The following is a 22481-nucleotide window of genomic DNA, read 5'->3' as shown; positions in this document are numbered from 1 at the left end:
TAGTGGGACAACTAAGCTATAGACCGAGCTTTTGTAATCAATAAGTCTCTGTGTCTTTGTGTGTGTGTGTGCCAATGGCCTGAAGGAAAGTCCACCTATGGCTAAGTTACCCAGAGTGGCCTTGAACCCATACTTTACTTCAAGCAGACTCTGAATCTGCGATCATCCCGCCTAGAGTTCAAATGTTGGGGGATGACGGACTCTTCCAGAACCTGGGTGGCTCCTTTGATGACAACAATGATGAGGGTGATGTCAGCCTTAGAGGTCCGTTTGCTTACTCCCTAGCCCCGGCATTTCACTGTGGCATTTACCATTTCAGTGATGGAGGAAGGTGACTAGGTGGAAGGTCAGGGTCAAGGCTGGGGTGGGCGTGGAGAACACCAGGAAAATGGGGACTCTGGGGGCTGTGGAGTTGAGGCAGAGAAGGAGGATGAAGCCTTGATAAAGCCACCGTGGAGGAAACTGGGGACCACGTCCAGAGCCTGAATTGACATCTGCTCTGTTGCTCGGGCTACTGCGGCCAAGAGGACAGGAATGCACACAATGTCCTGTTCCCCAAGTACCCTGAGACTTTTGAGGAGGGGTTGGGAGGTGAGTGAGACGCTACCCCAAAGGCTGCGTGTTCCCACATGACAACGCTGTGAGTGGGTGGTCACAGAGATAACATTATACGATGTGTTAAATCAGACCAGAGTGGACAGGTTTATCCTCTGGGGAAAGGGCTTTCCCTAGCAACCATTGCTCCCTGCTCACCTGCACTGTGGGAACAGATCTTAGAGCTTCCCAGGGCAAACAGGGTTCCTGCTACCAACACTCCTGCTCTTCTACAGCAAAGGAGATCGTGTAGATGCCCTTAAACATGTGTGCACAGGGAACCGCAGTGTGGACCAGGGCTCTGGGGCAGTCTGGGAAGCACACAGGAGCTGAAAGGGGGATCTGGATGCTACAAGTGCTTCCAACAGTTTCCTCATGTTCTGTTTATTTTAACTATATTTGCTCTTCCTCCCTTCTTTCCTCCCTCTCCCTCTTTTCCTTCTTTTTTGAGACAGGGTCTCATTATGTATCCTTGGCTGTCCTGGAACCCACTGTGTAGGCCAGGCTGGCCTCAGACTCACAGAGATCCATCCACCTGTTGCTGCATCCTGAGTGCTGTGATTAAAGGTGTGACCACCACCATGCTCACCTTTATTTAAGGAGGTTCTCACGTAGCCCAGGCTAGCTTTGAGTGCACCACGCAGCCTAGGATGGCCTTGATCTTCTGAGATAAGCCACCACGTCTGGTTTTGTGGAATGCAAGACTTCGAGGCCTCCATACATACTAGGCAAACGCTCTACTAACTACATCCCCAGCCTTCTCTATTTAAGTAATCATGTTTTTAAATAATATTTCATTTATTTATTTATTTTAAAGATTTATTTTTCTATTATGTATACAGTGTTCTGCCTGTATGTATGCCTGTACACCAGAAGAGGGCGCCAGATCTCATTACAGATAGCTACGAGCCCAACTCTGTAGACCAGGCTGACCTTGAACTCACAGAGATCTGCCTGCTTCTGTCTCCCAGTGCTGGGGTTAAAGGTGTGTGCCACCACCGCCAGCTCAAAACTTTTTAAAGACTTATCATCTGATTTGATGCACATGAATGTTTTGCCTGCAGGTATGTCCGTGCAGCCCATGAGTGTTGTGCCTGAGGAGGCCAGAAGAAGGTGTCAGATGGCCCGGAACTGGAGTTAGAAATGCTTGTGATGTGGGTGCTGGGAATCGAACTCAGGACCTTTGGAAGAGCAACCAGTGCTCTTAACCTCTGAGCCATCTCTCTGGTCCCCCATTTCATTCATACATGTGCCTGTAACCCATGGCATGTGTAAGGAGGTCAGAGGACAGCTTGGGGGTTCTGGGAATCAAACTCAGGTTGTTAGGCTTGGTGGCAGCCCCTTTACTTACCCAGCCCTCTCTCCTGCCCACTATTGTGCTTTTTACAATGAGTTATAGTTCATTTTTAGAATCAGAGAAAAGCAAAAAGCAAGGGTGATCTATCTTCCTGGCTTTAAGCGCTTGCCGGAGGTCACCGCCAGAGCCTGGTACATACCTTGCTTGATGACAGGGGACTTGGGATCCATCACGAAGGAAAACATCTTCCCGTTGGCACTCATGGGCCGCTGGAAAGGGGCAGGAGGGACCATGGTGGGCCTGGGGCAACCCTGCGACCAACTTCTCTGCATTGTTGCTGGCCGGATGCCCTGCTGGAAGTGCATGTGGGGTGGCGAGGATGACTGGTGTGGCTGCTGTGTGGCCTGAGGTGGCTGTGGCCTTGGCCAAGATACTGGGCCCATCACCCATGGGCAGGAGACCTACAGGGCAGACAGGAGGCTCAGAGGAGGTGGCATTCAGGGATGTCACAGTTTGTCTTAGACCCAGCTTGTAGGTCACTCCCTTCAGGGAACCTTCTTGCATGCTCCTCAAGTTTGGGACAGTGACTTAACCATGGGACACTAGAACAACATCAGACACTGCCAAGAGATTGCCCATGTGTTTGTTCATTTAGCACATCCCTGACAATGATGCTGAGGCAAGATCATGCAGCAAAGATGTGAGGATCCAGCTGCTGTTCAGGCCTCAACATCTTCGGGCCTCCTTCTCCTCTTCCTCCTCCTTCTCTTCCTCCTCTTCCTTCTCCCCCCAGACACTGACAGACACCTAACAGTGACCCAGGGGCCAGCGTCTCTAACCTGAAATCGAGTTTACATCAAAGGGGGTACTGGTGGCCATACTCCCTCCTTCCCACCCCTTCCCTGCCTCCTGCCTGGGAACCTGAGAGCCTGGCTGCGGGTGTGTGCTATGAAACCTTCCCACCCTCAGGAAGTGTTTTGCCACGTGGGCCTCGGTTCCTCCCTTCAGAGCCTCCACTAGGCTGTCAGTCTCTTGGCTTTGGGGCCTGAACTCTGATTGTCCATGGTGTTTAGTAAACTATTCGAATACACTCCATACCTGCAATGATCCATCTCAGGGCCCTCTGGCACTGTCATCCAATACTGCTGCACGTGACTTCTCCCAAGCCAATGACATAGCACCTAACTGCTGTCTCTCTCTCTTTCTTTTTAAAGATTTATTTATTTATTTATTATGTATACAACATTCCTTCCATGTATGCATGCATGCCAGAAGAGGGCACCAGATCTCATTATAGATGGCTGTGAGCCACTATCTGGTGTGGTTGCTGGGAATTGAACTCAGGACCTCTGGAAGAGCAGTCAATGCTCTTAACCCCGAGCTGCTGAACTGATGGTGTGTCACCCTGCAGGGACTAGGACTTCCCCTCTCTCGCACACCTACAATGGACACTAGGCATGACATGCTGGGCGCAAACAGGGGCACAGAAGGAAGGGTGAGCAGGCCACTGAGAGTCAGGCCAGCTCCAGGGACTCCCAGTCAATTCTTCCATCCAGGTTGTGGTCCCTCTATGGGTCCCAAGGCTGAGAACTCAGGGGTCAGTGTGGGATACTGCCCCATCCACCTTCATCCTCAACCTCCCGAACACCTGTTCCCAGCAGGAGCTTCTTAGACACCCCGAATCTGGGACCCGAAGAAGGTGTCTGTGGCTGCTTTAGTGGAGGTGCTGGCGAGAGCCTTGCCCCAGGAGAGACGTCAGGATCTCTCCTCTCAGGAGAATCCAGAGTGGAACTGACGCAGAACTTGTAATGAGGCTTCTCCCCTGTGCCTTGTCATTCAGTGATGACGGCAACAGGGCTGTGGTCCGCTGCACTGGGCTCCCCTATTCCCACAGCCCTTTGGATGCGTCACCCAGGCTCAGGGAACACTGGAGAGGGCTCACAGCCTCTCTCTCATCCCGCCTCCCCGCCCATCTCTAGCTTTCACCTCTTTCCCTGTGAGCACGCTCGCTCTCTCTCTCTCTCTCTCTCTCTCTCTCTCTCTCTCTCTCTCTCTCTCTCTCTCTCTCTCCCTCCCTCTCCCCCATCCTAAGTGTTTCTAAGCACACACAGGAGTAGTGTTAAACACAGCCTTCAAGCTACTGGGGGCCCTGTCTTACAAACCCGAAGCTCTCTTCTCCCTCCTCAATTCCCCTTTCCTGCCTCTTTCTTTCTCTTTGAACCTGACTGCTCTGGGTACCTCGTAGAAGCTGAGCTCCTTCTCCGCTCAAATATGGGCTCATGTAAATGCTTAAAAAAGATTTAAAAATAATATGTATGTCTGTGTATGTGAGTTCAGGTGCCTGTGGGAGTCAGAGGCACTGGATCTCTGTAGAAGTAGTGACAGTTTGGAGCACTGGTGGGTCCTGGGGACTTTACTTGGGTTCTCTGAGGGAACAGCCATACTCTTAACTGCTGAGCCCTCTCTCCAGCCCCACATGAGTTGTTATATGATTGGCTTATTTCTCTTAGCACATCGCTCTCAAGAGCTAAAGCATTGTAGCAGGTGTCTGTGGCGAAGTCAGATGGGGTGCTCTCTGTTCCATGTTGTCAGACCCCAAAAAGGATCCCTTCACATTCACACGTTCTAAGCAGCGGGCGTGCACACACCCCATACTCACACACACGTTCTAAGCAGCGGGCGTGCACACACCCCATACTCACACATGTTCTAAGCATGCACACTCTGAGGGCTTGCCTGTTCTCAGTCAACTTTTAATCTAAATGAGATCTGGGTGGCACCTTACATGGGATGTGAGGCTTCATGGCCTTAGGATTATGCACACCCTAACTTCAGAGAGAGGGAGGGAGGGAGGGAAGGAGGGAGGGAGGGAGGGAGGGAGGGAGGGAGAGAGAGAGAGAGAGAGAGAGAGAGAGAGAGAGAGAGAGAGAGAGAGAGAGAGAGATTGCCTTTGTGGCTGCACGGGGGGTCAGAAATCAATCTTGGGTGTCTTCCTCAATCACTTCTCCATCTTAATTATTTTTTGGGACAGTGTTTCATACTGAACCTTGCTGTTTTAGTGATATAGATCCCCACAACTCACTAGTAGGACCAGTGAGCTCCAGGTTCAGGGAATGACCCTGTCTAAGGTCGAGAGTGATGGAGGAAGATATTCAATGTCACCCTCCGGGCTCCACACACATGGGTGAGTGCACCTGCACACACATGCATAAACCACACCCTCTCACACTCTGCCCCACCCGCAAGACAGTGATAGATAAAACATTAACAGTGCAGAGGCTAAGTGTCGTATCCGCAGCCACTGCGTCTTGAAGAACAGTATGGGGAAGCCGGCATCCGATTCAGCAGGGAAGTCTATTGGGAGTCGGGGCTGTTGATGGGCAGGGGAGGTCCCATCCCCATCCCGTCTTATTTCACCCTTGTCTTACTCATAAGCATGAATCCCATCAAGACTTAGGTTATAAACTCACTTATGTGTCAGCTGTCACCACGAGCTGGGGTAGGGATGGCAACATTTGGTGAGACTCAGTGCCATCCGGAAGTCACAGTAGTGAGCATTGACATGACTACTGTTGGTAAAGGACACACTGTATCGTCTATCGGTAACTCCCATGTTATCCATGCAGGCTTCACTCTTCTCCAGAGCTACTAAATAAACACTGTCTGACAGACTGCTGGCTGAGCCCAGCGCCTGGCGCGGTGCCTGGCACTCACTGATGGGTTCTGCAGTCCACCTGGACCCACACTTGGCCAGAGTAGGGTAAGCAAAAAGGCTTTGGTTGATTCTGGAGCTGGCCCGGGGGAAGACGCACTGAGCCTGGGCGTTTTGCAATAGTGGGAAAGTGGGGACTCGCTGAAGGCCAAAACAGAAGCAGCTGAGAAAACAATGTAGGTGTGTCGCAGGGACAAGCACCCCGCCTGAGAGAAGCACCCAATGGCCAAGGCTAGACCAGTTTGGGTGCCGGAAAGACAAGACAGGGGCCGGGGAGATGGTTAAGTCGGTAAAATGCTTTCTGTGTGTAAGTCCTAGGGACTGAGTTCAATCCTAACATCTGTATAAAAAGCCAGATATGCTGGCCCACATGTGCAATCCTAGCTCTGAGAACGTGGAGACAGAAGGGTCTAGCCTACCCAGTGAGCTCCAGGCTAGTGAGAGCCCCTGTCTCATATTTAGGCAGATGGCATTCCAGGGATTAACAGTAGAAGCTGTCTCTGGCTTCCACACGCATTCACACATGTTCTGAAGTCGCACACCCTCTCCATCAAAATTAATGACATCCGATTATAAATCAGAGCATAAAATAAATAGATGCAAGCCTGCCCTGCTATACACAATTGAGTAAAATAAACAGCTGGGAGAGGAGGAGGCTTCCTTGCGGAAGTCAGTGTAGGTGGAGTGCTCTGAGTAGGATTTCCCCGTGGAATACGCTCTCCCATAGGTGGCGCAGGTCCCCACGGAGGCTGAGCTACAGCTAGTGACTTGCTACCTGCTTCTCAAGAGCTGAAATAGTGACTCTATCACAACGAAACCTGCAGACACGGCCCTCATTCATTGAGAAGGAGACACCTATGGGTGTCAGCAGACAACAGGTGCCCCCAACAGAACTGGGTGATGAGGGCCTTTCACCTTGGCTGGTCAGGGACTTCTGAAAGCTTTGACCCTGGTACTTTCAGACTAGGGGACAGTCTCCAGGATGTCTGGCCAGGACTCCTTAGCACTACCAAGGAGAAATGAGAAAATGTCACAGAGCAAGGGGGTGTGGTGGCTGAATGCAGCATAGGTCCTGGCTGCGATGTGGGCCCTGAGGTGTAATTATAATGACGACACAGGTGGATCCTGTCTTGTTGGCAATGGGGCAACTGGAAGAAGAGTCTCTAGAACTCTGTTACAGTGCCAGCCTTTCTGTAAATCCAGAATTATGTCAGAATAAGGCTAGTGTGTGCATATGTGTGTATGTGTGTGCATATGTGTTCATGTGTGTGCGCACATGTGCATGTGTGTGTGCATGTGTTCATGTGGGTGGGTGCACATGTGTATGTGTGTGCATGTGTGGCGTGCATTTGTGTGTGTGTATGTGTGTGCATGTGTGGCGTGCATTTGTGTGTGTGTACGTCAGGTGACAACTTCAGGTTGTCAGGACCCATCCACTTAGCTCTTTTTCCTTTTTTCTTCCTTGCTTCCTTCCTTTTTTTTCTTTTTTCTTTCCTTTCCTTTCCTTTTCCTTCCTTTCCTTTTCTCTTCTCTTCTTTTCTTCTCTTTTTGAGACAGTCTCTCATTGGCCTGGATCTCTCAGAGGAGGCTAGACTGTCTGACTTCTGAGCCCTAGGGAATGACCCATGACCCATCTCCACCTCCTCAGAACTGGAATTGCAAATGTGGCACCCTGAGGATTCTTGGGATTAAATTCAATTTTGGGGTTTTTTGTTTGTTTTCACAGGGTCGCTCTACTCTATCAGCCTTGGCTGTCTTGGAACTCTCTGTGTACTGTTTCAAGCTTTCAAGCTACCTGCCTCGGCTTCTTCTTCTTCTTCTTCTTCTTCTTCTTCTTCTTCTTCTTCTTCTTCTTCTTCTTCTTCTTCTTCTTCTTCTTCTTCTTCTTCTTCTTCTTCTTCTTCTTCTTCTTCTTTTTTCCCCTCGAGATGTGGTTTCTCTGGGTAACAGTCCTGGCTGTCTTGGAACTCACTCCGTAAACCAGGCTGGCCTCGAACTCACAGAGACTGCCTGCCTCTGCCTCCCCAGTGCTGGGATTAAAGGTGTGCTCCACCACACAGGGCTGAGATTCAGTTCTTCACGTTTGCAAAGCAAATATTTTATCAGCTGAGATAGCCCCAGGTTGCTTGTTTGTTTGATTACTTTTTAGATCTTTAAGTTGTCCTTGGGCCCACTGACAAGCCCCACTTCCTTTGGTTTTGTTCTCACTATTTCACAACTGCAGGAAGGACAGGCAGGGTGGCAGAGGATAGAGCACAACCCCCCTCCACTCCCCATTTCCTGCCAGCACTGCTCCCCAGCAACAGGTCTGGCTGCCCAGTAGGCGGAACTCCTAAAGTGCAGATTCCACATTAGGTGGAGAAAGTGGATTATTGTCCTTTTCCTCTCTGAACCCTCACAGTGATGCTCTGCTCAGCCGGTAGGAACTCTTCTTATCGCAGCATCTGTGTCTTCCCGTAGTGCGTCCTTTAGCCCTTTTTCTGGGCAGGACTGGGCTGTACCTTAATTTTTCTAGGGAGAGATACCTTTCCCTCTCTCAGTTCTTTGCGTTTCTGTGGTGTGTGTATACACACACTTGTTCTTTCATTTCTTTGTTTTTTTTTTTTCATGTGTGTATGGTGCTCACGTGTGTATGGATGCAGGTATGGGGCATGTGTGTTTGTGAAGGCACATACACATGGAGGCCAGAGATCAACATCCTGTGTCCTTTACAATTACCACCTTATGTTTTGCAACGGAGTCTCTAGCAGAACCTGGTGCTCATGGGCTCGGCTATCCTGGCTGGCCTCCGTGCCCAGTTTTTTTATGTGAATGCTGGGGCTCAAACTCCCTTCTTCAGGGCTGGGGAGACAGCTCAGTAGTGTGAGGACTGGAGTTGAATTACCAGCACCCCTGTAAATGCTGGGTAGGCATGGTGGCCCACTGTAACTCTAGCCTTGGAAGACAGAGCAGCTGGCTACTGAGTTGCTGTATCGGTGAGCTCTGGGTTTGATTGAGAGACCCTGCCTCAATGAATAAGGTGAAGGCATCATTGAGGATGGCTATTGATATCAACCTAGGGCTTCCACATGCACATGCCAACCAGTGCACATGCACAACTACACATATGTAGGCCTACGCGCATGCAAACATGCATGTCTGTGCAAACATGCATGCCCACATGAAAAATGTAGAGAAATCAAAGACCAAACTCAGGCTTGCCAGCCAGCACTTTATCCATTGGACTTTCTTCCCAGCCCCTCCCTCTCCGTTCTGAGTCCCTGTAATCCCAGCAGAGCTCATCCCTTCCGTGCCAAGAAAATGCCTATGAGAGGGCTTGGCTAGTCAGAGCGCCCATACCTCTGGCATCAGTGAGAAGTTGCAGATAGGCATAGGACCTAAGACAAATCAACGAAAAAACCTGGTGCTGGGGTTGCTGGTGAACTTGCTCCCAGTGAGCCCAGTGCAGAATCTGCCCGAGACAGTGAAGCTATCGAAGCTGGAGGAGAAAGATTCCCGAGCATCATGGAAGAGAGATGGATTCCTGGGGCATCGTTTGAGCGCCTGGATCCAGCCAGGCCTGAAACAGACGCTTTCCACTTACATGGTTTTGTTTGTTTTTGCTCAGTTTGATCCAGGTTTCTGACACCTGACAACAATAGAATTTCTTGGACAATAAGCTCACTGACACTTTCTGCCCACGCCACTATGTGTCCACAAGGAAAGGCTCTCTCTGGCAGGCTCAGATAGGACCCTCCACGCTGCAATCACGCACTAACTTAAAAGTAAATCAGTGGCCCAGAGGAGAAGAGATTTAGACGAAGACAGGTAGAGAAACAGGAAATAAAAGACCCCTCAGCTACAGCCACAAACCCCACTTCCATACAGCCGCAGATTCCACTTCCAGCTACAGCCGCAAACCCCGCTTCCATACAGCCGCAGATTCCACTTCCAGCTACAGCCGCAAACCCCTGCTTCCAGCTACAGCCGCAAACCCCGCTTCCAGCTACAGCAGCGGTTCTCAACCTCCCTAGCGCAGTTCCAACCCTTTAATAAGGCTCCTCATGATGTGGTGACCCCAGTCATAAAATTACTTTCGCTGCTACTTCATAACTGTAGTTTTCCTACTGTTACGATCGTGATGTGAACGTCTGTGTTTTCCGAGGGTCCTTTGGGTTGAGAATCACTGAGCTATAGACGGCTACAGAGCACAAACCCACTTTCCTGCTTCAGAAGTTACACCATGGGAACTTTCCAAAGTTCTCACAGGAAACTTTCCAAAGGAACAAGCGCCTTTTATAACTAGCCAGTGTACGCACATAGGATAGTGATGATCCATCATATTTACCTGTCAGCTCTATGTGGGTACCTCGCGGTGTATGCAAATGCACACATTTACATATGCATCTCCACAGTGGTGGTTTTAAAGGGACAGTGGAAAGAGTGTTCAAAGTCTGTTTTCTTTTTCTCACTACCCGGTTAGGGGAGTGAATTATTAACCCGCACAGCCCTTGGCAGACAGCAGGGGCTCAGCGTGCATGAATCCCGTCTTCTCTCTATGCCTGTTTTTAAATTCTTCTTTGAGAAACTGAGTAAAAGCAGGCAGGAGCCTGGCAGAGCGTTCCCAGTGGAGGTTGGTAAACTCATATAGCAAGGCGGGTAGTAAGTATGTTTGACTATGCCCATAGGTCAGGAAAGTAAACAGGGGCAGCACCCACACGAAGAGGCAAGACCTTGTCCCAGTAAAGCAGCGGTTCTCAACCTTCCCAACGCTGCGACCCTTTGATACAGTTCCTCATGTTATGGTGACCCCCCCCCCAACCATAAAATTATTTTCACTGCTACTTCATAGCTGTAATTTTGCTACTGTTATGAATCATAACGTAAATATCTGCTTTTGTCAGATGATTTTAGGTGACCCCTGTGAGAGGGCCGCTTGCTCCCCAAAGGGGTTGCAGCTCCCAGGTTGAGGGCTGGTGCAATAAAACCTCATTTGTAAACACAGACGCTGGCTTCTGCTTCGCTCACTGCAAGAATCTGTTTTCCAAAGAGCCTTGAATCACCTTAGGTCCAAATGCAGGAAAAAAGAGAACACTGGACCCTCCCCAGACTCTGTTCGTCTCATTGCCTGCCAACATGAACTAAAAACTGAGAGTAAGGGCGGGCATGGTGGCACACACCTTTAATCCCAGCTCTTGGGAGGCAGAGGCAGGTGGATCTCTGTGAGTTTGAGGCCAGCCTGGTCAACAGAGTGAGTTCTAGGACTATAGAGAGAGACCCGTGGCAAAACACAAACAAATAAACAAAAACAACAAGAAATGAGAGAGTAAAATTATCAACAGCCAAGCTTGCCTGCAGGTGTGGCAAAGCCAAGTGCCTGACAACCCAACAGGCTGTGAGAGGCAGATACGGACCCACACTCTGTCTTTGGTTAAGAGAGAGACAGGATCCTGAGTAAATTGGGAGCATGGGGACCATGGAAGAGGGCTGAAGGGGAGGGGGAGAGGCAGGGAGGAGAGCAGAGAAAAATGTAGAGCTCAATAAAACCAATTAAAAAAAAAAGAAAGAGACAGGAGCTGAAGGAGGGCTCAGAGAGGGCTGCTTCTGTAGAGGACCAGGGTTTGGTTCCCAGCACCCACAACCTTCTGTAACTCTAGCTCCAGGGTATCTGCCTCCTTCTGGCCTCTGCAGGCAATTGCACTCATGTGTGTGTGCGTGTGCATGTGTGTGTATATGTGTGTGCACACACACACTCATGCATGCATGAGTCCGGACACATATGCAAATAAAAATAAAATAAAAATCTTTCTGAAAAATGAAATACGGTCTGGAGAGGTGGCTTAGGGGTTAAGAGCACTGGCTGCTCTTCCGGAGGTCCTGAGTTCAATTCCCAGCAACCACATGGTGGCTCACAACCAACTATAACAAGACCTGGTGACGTCTTCTGGCCTGCAGGCATAAATGTAGGCAGAACACTGTATTTATAATAAATAATTCTTTTAAAAAGTGAAATAGATAAATATGAGCAGCAAAGGACAAGCCAAGGCCCAGGAGCTGTGTGGGTTTCATCCACCTGGTCACTCAGCCAACGAGGAGAGGGCTTGCATTAGGGTTACGCTAACTGCTCTCTGCACTCGGTCAGGTGTCGGCCATGCTGGTCTAATGTTAGGACTTGCAAAGTTGCAAAGTACACTTTCTTGCTTTTAGTAGTCTGAGTCAGTGCTCTTACTATGGAGCGGGGAGGGGGACACATTTCTCATGTTCGGGCCTGGACTTTGTTGATCTGCCCCCTCTGGATAAGGGGGCAGGTTTGTTAATAAGCTGGGTCCAGCTTCGTCCTCTTCCTCTGACCACTTGACAGGTGATAAGTGTACAGTTCTCAGCCTCAGCTCTCCGCAGTGACTACCTGCCTTGCAGAAACGGAATCAGAGAATGTCCACAAAGCGCCTGGCCCTCTTCCTGACATTTAATGCTGGCTGCCAGGCACCGCTGTCGTTATCAGTCAGGGAAGAAAGAGACGACCAGGGTTGCCAGGGGCCGCAGCAACACTCTGGGCAGAAGCCCAGACAGAAGAGGAAGCCGGTGACCCCAGTGTGTTTTCTTCCATCGTAGAGGCTTCCCTTCCCATCGTGTGCTGGGTCAGCCCTGTCAGCACAGGCTGCTGCAAGCTTGGGGGATGTGGGGAGGGATGTGGCTTGAGTTCTCACGTCACCAGGGTGCACTGGGTTCTGGCAAACTCCTCCTAGATCAGAGCGCAGGAGATCTAGCCATTACTGACAGGAAACCTGGGGGCCGGGGAGATGGCTTGGTGGGTAGTGTGCTTGCTGCACGCAAGCTTGAGGACCCAAGTTCGTATCTCCAGAATGCACGTGCAGCCTGATATGGTAGTATACATCTGCAATCTCAGCCCTCCAAAGGTGAGACAGGGTGTGGAGACAGGGGAGTTCTCCAAAGCCTGTGGGCCAGCCTGGTGTACACAGAGATGAATCAGAGAGCTGTCTCAAGTGAGAGGAAGATGAGAAACAACATCTGAGGTTGACCTCTGACCTCTACACATGTACCATACACATACACACACATACATGAGAGAGAGAGAGAGAGAGAGAGAGAGAGAGAGAGAGAGAGAGAGAGAGAGAGAGAGAGAGAGAGAGAGAGAGAGCACATTGGGAAAGCTGAGTCCTTGTGGGCTTCATATGTACCAGCATCGGTAGTCTTCATGCATCTACAGAAACCCGAAAGGAGAAAAACAAGCCCATGACGCTCACCTGCATCTGCTTGGCAGAAATTAGAAACAGAAGCGAGAAGGTTAAGTAAGGGCTGGGGATGTGGCTCAGTTAGCGGGGTGCTCCTCCAGCATGAATCAATCCCAGGGTTCCGTCCCTACTATCACACAAGGCACGTGTGGTGGTGCACACCTGTAACCCAGCACTTGAGAGGTGGAGACAGGAGGAGCAGAAAGATCAGAAGTTTAAAGACATCCTTGGCTATGTAGTGAGTCCAAGGCCAGCCTGGGCATCAAACACAAGACAAGGCGAGCAAAAGGTCCCCAAATGTCAGATGAGAGTCATGAGCCGCTCTCCCCATATCCCCCTGTCCTCTCTTGGTTTATTTGTGTAGCCCACAGGTCCGGGTCATCAGACAAACAGAAATTGAAGTCACGAGAAAGTAGCTGAGTCCCCCTAGCCCATCATTATCTCGAGTACGGTCAGTGAGGTGGGAACACACACCCTGAATGTGGGTGACATCGTCCCTCTGGGTGCCATAAAAGGTAGAAATTGAGCTGAGCACCAACATTCGTCTCTCTTTGCTTCCTGATCGTGGGTGCCGCGTGCACAGCTGCCCACACTCCTGTCACCATAATGGACTGCGTCCCCTCGACCTGTGAGCCAAGATAAACCTTGCTTGTGACAGGTATTTTCTTACGACAACAATACAATAACTAATACACACCAGGCAGTTGCTTTCACAGAGTCAGGACATAATGGGGGTTTGAGTAACTGGGGGTGAATGCATGGGGGAGGGGAGGGTTAGTGTTTGGGGGGCACGGAGTTTCAGTCCCACGAGCCGGTTCTATGATTCGACGCACAAACCGAGAGAATAGGCATACAGCAAACAGACTTACCCCCATGGGTGTGGGTAAGACGGTAAATTCCATGGCAAATGTAGTTTGCCACAATTTTAGAAAAAAGAAATAAAAACAGATAATCGAAGGCATCAGGAACACCACAGGCTTCGTATGGGGAGGGAAGCATTTTGTAAACAGACTGTGTGAGGGCTGGCCCAGAATTTCCTTGATTCTACTGAGGTGTCCGCACAATAGCTAGGTGAAGCTCCTATTCAGTAACCCACACTTGGGTGGAGCTGCTGATGGCAGCTGTCAAGCAAGTGACCTCCACACCCATGAGGAAGTCGGGGTGGTGACCTTCATCACCTGCTGTAGCTGTAACCTGTTTTTACAGGAGTACTCACAGCCAAAACCACCCACCCCACTCTTGAAACACACGTAGTTCAGCGTAGAACAAGTTCACCAGGGTGAAGTGTGGTTTTTAGAAAACAATGCTGGACTGGGTAGATGGCTCAGTGCGTAAAGGCGCTTGCGGCCAAGCCAGATAACTGACAGCTTCCTTAGGACTGAGGCTGCGTGAGTTTTGAGTTCTCTTTCACTTGAATCGAGATCGTAATTTAGGATGTGACCTCAGGCCCATTTCTGAGCTGGTCCAAAACAACTGGCGTGTGTCCATCACCTACTCAGACACGGACTTTAAATATATACCCTCCCAGTGTCGGTGCCCTGGAGAAGACTCTGTCATAGGGGGTATCCGCGTTGGACCAAAGAGAAACAGCAGAGCTAAGCAGTCTGGAAGGCAGGCGCCCATCTCTGCGCTCTCAAACCCACCTAGCCGCTTCCAGCCTCTCCTGAATATCTCATATAATGCCCATTGGGGAGCTGGCACATCCTCCCCCGCCCCCCCCCCCAAGAACTGGGCCTGGGCGGAGTCTTGTTGCTATGCCATGTGTGGTCGGTGTAGGTTGCATAGTGATCTCAGAGTGGTACCTGAGAACAGGACTGCACGCATGCGCCGACATAGCACTCCACCTCCACCCTCCACCACGCAGCGGCTGGGCTCACCTGGGGCGGGTTCTCAACGACCAGCTCGTAGGTCAGTCCTGTAGAGCCAAAGCGCAGGATGTCCCCGGGGATCAGCTTCACTGCCACGTTCTGAATGTGGCACTCGTTGACAAACGTGCCGTTGCGGGAGTTAAAGTCCTGAAGGACGAAGCTGCCCTCGTCCTCGTTGAATTCGATGAGCGCATGGTGGTTGTCAATGTCTGAGGACTGAGACAGAGAAAAAGCAGTCAGGGCTGCCGACATGAAAATCACAACATCCTTGATAGTTGCTGCTCATAGGTTGCCAGAAGGTGGCGACACTGAGCGGTCTTGCTGGGTCCTCACCAGTCCTTATCTGTGTGTGTGCGCGCGCGCGTGTGCGCATGTGCATGTGTGTACAACTGTGCACGTGTGTGTGGAAGCCGAGATCAACACTGGGTGGTGGTGTGCTGCAGTTACACCAAGGTAAAATTGTTCATCTTGGAGGGAAGGTGCTTAAGACACCAGAAGTTCAAACAAGATGAAACAGCAGAATGCATCTAAGGCAGCAGTTCTCAACCTTCCGGATGCTGCCGGCCTCTGATACAGTTCCTCCAGGTGTGGTGACCTCCCACCGTAAAACTACTGGTTCCTATTTCAAGACTTTAATTTTGCTACTGTTGTGAATTGTAATACAAATATCTGTCTTTTCTTTTCTTTTCTTTTCTTTTTTTTTTTGGTTTTTCGAGACAGGGTTTCTCTGTGGTTTTGGAGCCTATATCTGTCTTTTCTGATGATCTTAGGCAACCCCTGGGAAAGGGTTTAACCTCCCCCCCCACCACACACACACACAAAGGGGTCGTGACCCACAGGTTGAGAACCACTGTTCTAAAGGGAGGGGAAACATTCCATCCTGCTGGGAAGCTCTTTTAAGCTAGGGAAAGAAACAACTCAAAGGCATTATTCGGGGAAATTCCAGAAACTATCAGATGCACGAGGTCCCTCCCTCCCCAAGCTTATCTAAGCAGTGGACTTGCCAAGAGAGACAGACAGACAAGCTGAACTTCCCAGAAGAAGCATTGCTACCCAGAAAGGACACTCCAGCTGCCTAGCTACTGCAGGTTCTGCAGTGTGCTCCGGGTTCCCAGCTTTATGGGCCGTCACCCATGCTGGCATGGGCTTTTGTGATATGGCTGTCTTTGAGTCATTTCTGCTCCTGCGAGTAACCCCTCACCCATATTCCCATAAGTAACCCCAATAAAACTCATTGATCCACCTAGTTGGACTTTGGTGGTATCCGTACTTTGGTCTGTCATTAGTTCCCTGTCTGAGGTGTAAAGATATTTTTTCCAAGTCTCCCCAGAAATAGTGTCACGAGCAGGTACCTTCACTGCTCCTTGCCTTAACTTTTGAGACGGCGTCTCTCACTGCATCGTTGCTGTGGATGGACTGGCTGGCCAGCAAGCCCACGGCTCCTCCCACCCACTCACGCCAAGTCCTGGACTTCCAGATGACCTGACTTTTCGTGTGGAAGCTAAGCATCTAAGCTCAGGTCCTATCCTCATCTGTTTCTCTGTTGCTGAGGCAAATGCTGACCAAAAACAATTTGGGGGAAGGAAGGTTTATTCGGCTTGCAGTTAAGGTTCAACACGGACAGACATCAGGGCAGGGACCTGGAGGCAGGAACGGAATTGGAGGCCATGGAGGAGTGCTGCAGAGTGGCCAGCATCCGGGCTTACGTCCAACCACCCTTGTTAACTACCCAGGCCTATCTGCCCAGGGACGATAACACCCAGAGAGGGCTGAGCCCTCCCATGTCAACCAGCACCCAGGAACACGCCACACAGACATGGCCACAGGCCAGTCTGATGCAGGCCAGTCTTCAGTAGTGGATTCCTCCTTCCAAGTATGTGGGGCTGACAATCAGAATCAGTCAGAACAGCGTTCCAGGCACATCGACATTTTAGATCTGTTACTACCCTTGGCTCAGTGGACTACTAATATGATATGATGGACTATTAATCTGTGGGCTTATCCAAGTTGGACTGAGTCACAGGAGTCAGGGACGGGACTTTCAAGGACCGAGGAGATGGCTCTGTTGGTGAAGTGCTTGCTTTCTTTTGAAACACGAGGACCTGAGGCTATCCCCATGTAAAAAGTCAGGCTGGTAGAGCATGCTTGAAATCCTAGCTGTGGACCCCTAAGGCTCCCTGACTGGCCAGCTTCACCTACTTGGTGAGTTTTGGGCCACTGAGAGACACTGTCAAAAAATGTTTGTAGCTGGGCGGTGGTGGTGCACGCCTTTAATCCCAGCACTTGGGAGGCAGAGGCAGGCGGATTTCTGTGAGTTCGAGACCAGCCTGGTCTACAAGAGCTGTTTCCAGGACAGGCTCCAAAACCACAGAGAAACCCTGTCTTGAAAAACAAAACAAAAAAAAAATGTGTTTGTGTGTGTGTGTACACCTGAAAATAACACCTAAAGTTGTTATCTGATCTCCACACACACACATGCACATGTGCACAAACTTGCTCATACACTCACACACACATGCATGCACCAATCAGACCAGCCTTTTGGATCTAAAGAGGGGTCTGAAGGCCAATCACAGGCAATCAGCCTCTGTGGCTGGTTTTAAAGACAAAAGGGGTCAGAAGCCATGGAATGTCAGGAGCTTCTAGAACCCAAGTATGTCCTCTGACTGACAACCAACAAGGAAAGGAGGGTCTCATTTCTTTTTTTTTTATTTTGGTTTTTCGAGACAGGGTTTCTCTGTGGTTTTGGAGCCTGTCCTGGAACTAGCTCTGTAGACCAGGCTGGTCTCGAACTCACAGAGATCCGCCTGGCTCTGCCTCCCAAGTGCTGGGATTAAAGGCGTGTGCCACCACCGCCCGGCAGGAGGGTCTCATTTCTGTAAGTGCAAGAAAATAAATTCTTTCAAAAGCTTGAATGCGCTGGGAGGCACACCATCTTCAAGATGTCAGGGAAGACCCCAGGTCCGCCAACACTTTGACTCCGGCTGATGCTAAGGAGGACCCCAGGTTCGCCAACACTTTGCTTTTGACTTTGAGTGACAGAACAGAGACCGAATCCACCCAGATTTCTGGCCTGATAGCTGTGAGATAATAAGCGTAGTATTGGAGACAGAAAGCTAACATAGCGAGGGGAATGTTCTGTTCTAACAGTGGTCCCAGCCACTTCCCATCAGTGCGATCTCCTGACGCCGTCACCACAAAGGTCCCCATTGCACATGCTCAGAAGCAGTGGCTGAAGGAGACTACACAGCTTGTCTGCACCCTGTACCCTAGTGGGCAGAGCGAGCTCACCCTCTTGCCACTAAAAACCAATCAGCCAGTTTCCCATTCTTTCTGCCTGCTCAAGAGTCTCTCAGAGCAGCAGAGATGGCCAATGCAAAGCCTTTTGTGGGGAGGCTCCATCTTCCAGGTACGTTCTGTACTGAATGCTTAGCCTTGCCTGCCCACGCTACCAAGGTTCTCTGTTTCCTGACTTGCTGTCTCGGGGTTTCTGCTGCTGTGGAGAGACACCACGACCACGACACTCTCACGAAGGAAAAGCATTTAATTGGGGTGACTCACATTTTGAGAGGTTTAGTTCGTTATCATCATGGTGTAACATGGTGGCACACAGGCAGACGTGATGTTGGAGAAGCCAAGAGTCCTGTAACTTGGCTTGCAGGCAAAAGGAAGTGGCCTGAGACACTGGGCGTGGCTTGAGCATACATGATAACACAAAGCCCACCTCTAGGGCACACTTCCTCTCACAAGAACATACCTACTCCAACAAGGCCACACCTCCTATAGTGCACTAGATATCCAAAGGGAATAGACTCCTTTTGGGGGCCATTATCTTTCAACCAACACTGTTGCCAAGCCAGACCACTGGTCACCAAATCCAGACCCTCGCACTAGCTGCTGGATGTCCTTTGCAGGCCGACTCTGACAGGCTTCTGTTTAAAGAGGCAAGTAGGCTTCGTTTACTCTGAGACCCTGCCCTTTGTACCCCAGGTAGGGCTCAAGGGCTACCCTAGTACAGCCTCCAGATCCACTTCGGGAAACATGTTGTTACCCTAGTTGCCCAGCAGAGGGCGCCAGCTCAACGTGTTGCCTCCAAAGAGAATCACGAGCTTGTCAGCTGGTTTACTGTTAGCTCTCATTAAGGATTGCACGGCTTTAGGCGGGTGGCTGCCTTAGTATCTCTGTGAGCCCACAGGATTTTTAGCTGTTCCTCAAGCCACATGGGGAAGCATGGAGTCAGTATCACTTCTGAAACCACTCCTGACTGGCTCTGTGGTTTTGGCTTTTCCAAGACCCATTTACGCACTTTGGTTTTTAAGAGGATAATAACAATAATAGTGGTTTTTATCCCATAGGGTAGCATTGTGTGTGTGCATATTCATATGTGACAGTGTGCATGTGTGTGTGTTCAAGCGTGTGCATTCATGTGTGTCAGTCTCTTTCCTTAGGTGCTGTTCACCATATTTTACGGCACAGGGCCTCTTGCTGGCCTGGAACTTGCCAGTATGGCTAGTCTGGCCGGCCAGGGAGCACCAGGCTTCCCCCTGAGTTACTCCTCTATGGAAGCAACCTCATGGACACACCTTCAAGAGATATGATTCCTAAGGGATTCTAAAGGCTGCTACGGTAACAACGAGATCGGTTGTCACAGAACTAAGGGAGGTGGAAGAGGCTAGCCCGGATGTGGCAAGAGGAGGAATCTGCTAGTTAGGAGTCTGCATTTAATAGCCAAACTCATAAACAAGTGGAAAGCGCATCAGCCGCTGGATGGGGACATTTCTCCATTCAAAAAGAACTGAAGGCCTTTCCTAGCTGAGCTCAAATAATCACCGTGTTCACTAGGTGCAGAGATGTGCACCTGCCATCAAAGCTATGTGTGTGACAGAGGAAGGAAGATCGCTCGAGTCCAGGAGTTTAAGACCAGTCTGGGCAACATAGTGAGACTCGTCTCATAAACAAAGAAAGAGGGGCTGGGGAGGTGGCTCAGTTGGTACTCCGCTTACCATGCAAGCCTGAGAACCTGGCTTTTGATTCCCACCGTGAATGGCAGGCATGGCCGGGGCAGCTGGAACCCTAGCTATGGGGGTATATAGGAAGGTGAAGACAGGTGGATCCCAGGAACCCAGACTTTGAGCTCCAGGGTCAGTGAGATGCTGTCTCAAAATTTAAGTTGGGTCTAAGAGATGGCTCGGTGGTGAAGGGGTTTGAAGAGCTCTGAAATCTCTTAGCTGTGCTCAGGGAGCTCACAACCTGCTGTAATTCGGCTCCGGGGGCTCCCACACCCTCATCTGGCCTCGCAGACAGCCACACAGGCACACACGCATGCACACACACATGTGCACGCACACCCACACAGAGAGAGGCAGAGAGAAACAGAGAGGAGAGAGAGAGAGAGAGAGAAACAGACAGTAACCATCTCCAATATTAAACTGTACAAACTACACTTCAGGAAGGTTTAGCGCTGACCTGAGCTGGGTTAAGTCAGGGAGTGGAGTCTAATCACATTGTAGCCGGAGTGGCCATTTTGAAATCCAGTCCCCTCCCTTGCTGGGAGTCCTTCAGTTCGTTTCTCCCCTTGCTCTCTCAGACTGGACCAGAACCTTAGTAACCACCCTAGGAGCCCCCTGCCTCTCAACCCCCTTCCCAGTCTTCCTTATGGGCCCACTGCTTTTCTTCCAGGACTCTGGGCTCACCACGTGTCCTCACACTCCAGGACCTTTGCATGTGGAATTCCCTTGCTCCCTTGGATAGCTGAGTCCTCCCTGACCTTTGCTGATCTTTTCCTGATGCTGACATGTGGCGGTCAGCAGGTCCGTGGGCACTCACGGCCTGTATGTGTCTGCTTCCTGATTGCAGGACCGTGTGGCTCTGCCCAGGTGCTTTCGTGCCAGGTAAATATTTGTGAATCGAACGTGTGGTGACAACAGTGGAGACCAGGCTGGCTAAGGTGGCTTCCTGCTGCCACGAGGAAGCCAAAGCCTGCACAGGGGACAAAGAAAAGTCTGGAAGGAAACCCTGGAGATGAGCCTTGGCTATACCCAAGTACTATGATCATGTTTGACTTTTCCCCCGTGTGCTTAATTGGTTTATTTAGTTTCATTTTTGAGACAATCTCACTATGTAGCCCTTCACTGGGCTGGGACTTGCTAAGTAGACCAAGCTGGCCTTGAACTCATAGAAATCTAGCTACCTCTGCCTCCCAAGTGCTGTTTATAAAGGCCCCTGCCGTCATGCCTGGCTACTTTCTATGATTTTAAGTGCTTGACTCCCTTTCGTCTTCAGAAAATTTAATGTCAAAATACAATGATATCTACGCCCCATATGAGGTTGGGTTTTACCAATTGAAAGAAATCTTGGTGAATAGGTTCCCCATCTTTTAGAATTAACCTAGGGAAATAAAACTATTTATTGTAAGTTTTTTTTTAATCACATTTCTTTATTTATTTGGGGGTGTGCCCATGCCATAGTACACATGTGGAGGTCAGAGGAGAACTCTCAGGGGCTGGCGTTTTCCTTCCACCATGTGGCTCTCAGGATCAAACACAGGTGATCAGACTTGGCAGCAAGCCCCTTTGCCCACTGAGCCTCACCAGCTCAACTTTATTCAGTGGAGTGAATTTTTAAATTTGTATTTTTACGCGTGTGCACGCGTATGTGCATGTGTACGCGTGTGTGTGTACACTTGCTGAGTGCTGAATCCCTGGAACTGGAGTTACAGGCAGTTGCGAGCCTCATGTGGGCTGGGCTTTCTTAGCAGCATGCTGTCTTAACTGCTGGGCCATCACTCCACCCTGGTGGCTTCTATTTGCATGAGGCCAAGAACAATAGGTGGCCGATTATTTTTATATCAAATGCCACTCAGTTTCTGCCTGTATAATAATGATTCTCAGCGATTGCCTTCCCCAAACAGCCTCAGTCTCCGTAGGTGCCCCCTTGCCTCCCTGGGCTCCTGAAAATCTCTCTCAGCCTCATTTTATGAGACCATAATAATGATTATGGTGTTACTTACTTGTTATCCTGTGCCAGGCATTTGGATGCCTTTTCTCATTCACGCAACACAAGAACCCAGAGAAGGGCATAGTTCACAGATGGGACTGTAAGCTTAAAGCCGCACAGCCAGGAAGTGGCTGACGGAAGTTCAGGTCCAAATCTGTCTTTCCTCAAAACCTGTGCCTTGTCAAGCCATTATGATTTCTTTGTTCTTATAGTCAGGTCCAAAAAGAGAGATCCCTGGGGTGGTGAAACAGTACAGCAGGTAAAAGTGCTTGCCATTGGCACAGCTGGCCCTGAGGTTCAAAGAGCAGGAGAGCTGTCCGCGCCCCTCATCAGCTGCAGCACGCGGGAGAGTGGACCCTGCACCTCAACTGGACATCATCATAGAACAGGCCCTGAGGGAGTCCCTGTGGGAGAACCAACCCGAGGGTGTAGAAGAACCGGTCACACCCCTTGCTCATTGCTGCCAGGGTGAACTGGCCAGGGCAATGCTGGAGAGCTCACCCTGGTGGTGAAGACAGGGGAGAGCTGGTCCACTGAGCAACTACCTGGACCCAGAACCAGGGTGATGTGTTGGCCACCCCAACATTCACCCCATCTGTGATCTCATGGGGCACGGGTGAAGAAAAGGGCAGTCCTGCGGAATCAGGGCTGCAGGATTTTATGACACAGGGCAGCAAGGGTATGCCCAGGAAGAGTCCCAGTGAGGGTCCAGCATCGGTGTAGCAGAGGCCAGGGGCCTCGAACCAAACCAATGATTCTTTGTGATGAAGGCCTGTATATAA

At 50.3% G+C, this 22481-nt stretch overlaps 1 protein-coding gene across 1 annotated transcript in view; it reads right to left on the bottom strand.

Moving 5' to 3' along the window:
* Positions 1-22481, bottom strand: part of Fhad1 (forkhead associated phosphopeptide binding domain 1) — a 115134-nt gene that overhangs the window by 85262 nt on the left and 7391 nt on the right. The window contains exons 3-4 of the mRNA XM_057785581.1: positions 14713-14919; positions 2091-2352 (exon numbers count right to left, since the gene is read on the bottom strand). Of these exons, the coding sequence (XP_057641564.1) occupies positions 2091-2352; positions 14713-14919 (469 nt within the window). The remainder of the gene's footprint in view (positions 1-2090; positions 2353-14712; positions 14920-22481) is intronic.

The sequence above is a fragment of the Chionomys nivalis genome, chromosome 11 (genome assembly GCF_950005125.1).
Source record: "Chionomys nivalis chromosome 11, mChiNiv1.1, whole genome shotgun sequence".
Classification (NCBI taxonomy): Eukaryota; Metazoa; Chordata; class Mammalia; order Rodentia; family Cricetidae; genus Chionomys; species Chionomys nivalis.
The sequence above is the reverse complement of the archived record's forward strand: the minus strand, read 5'-3'. Positions and strand labels throughout refer to the sequence as shown.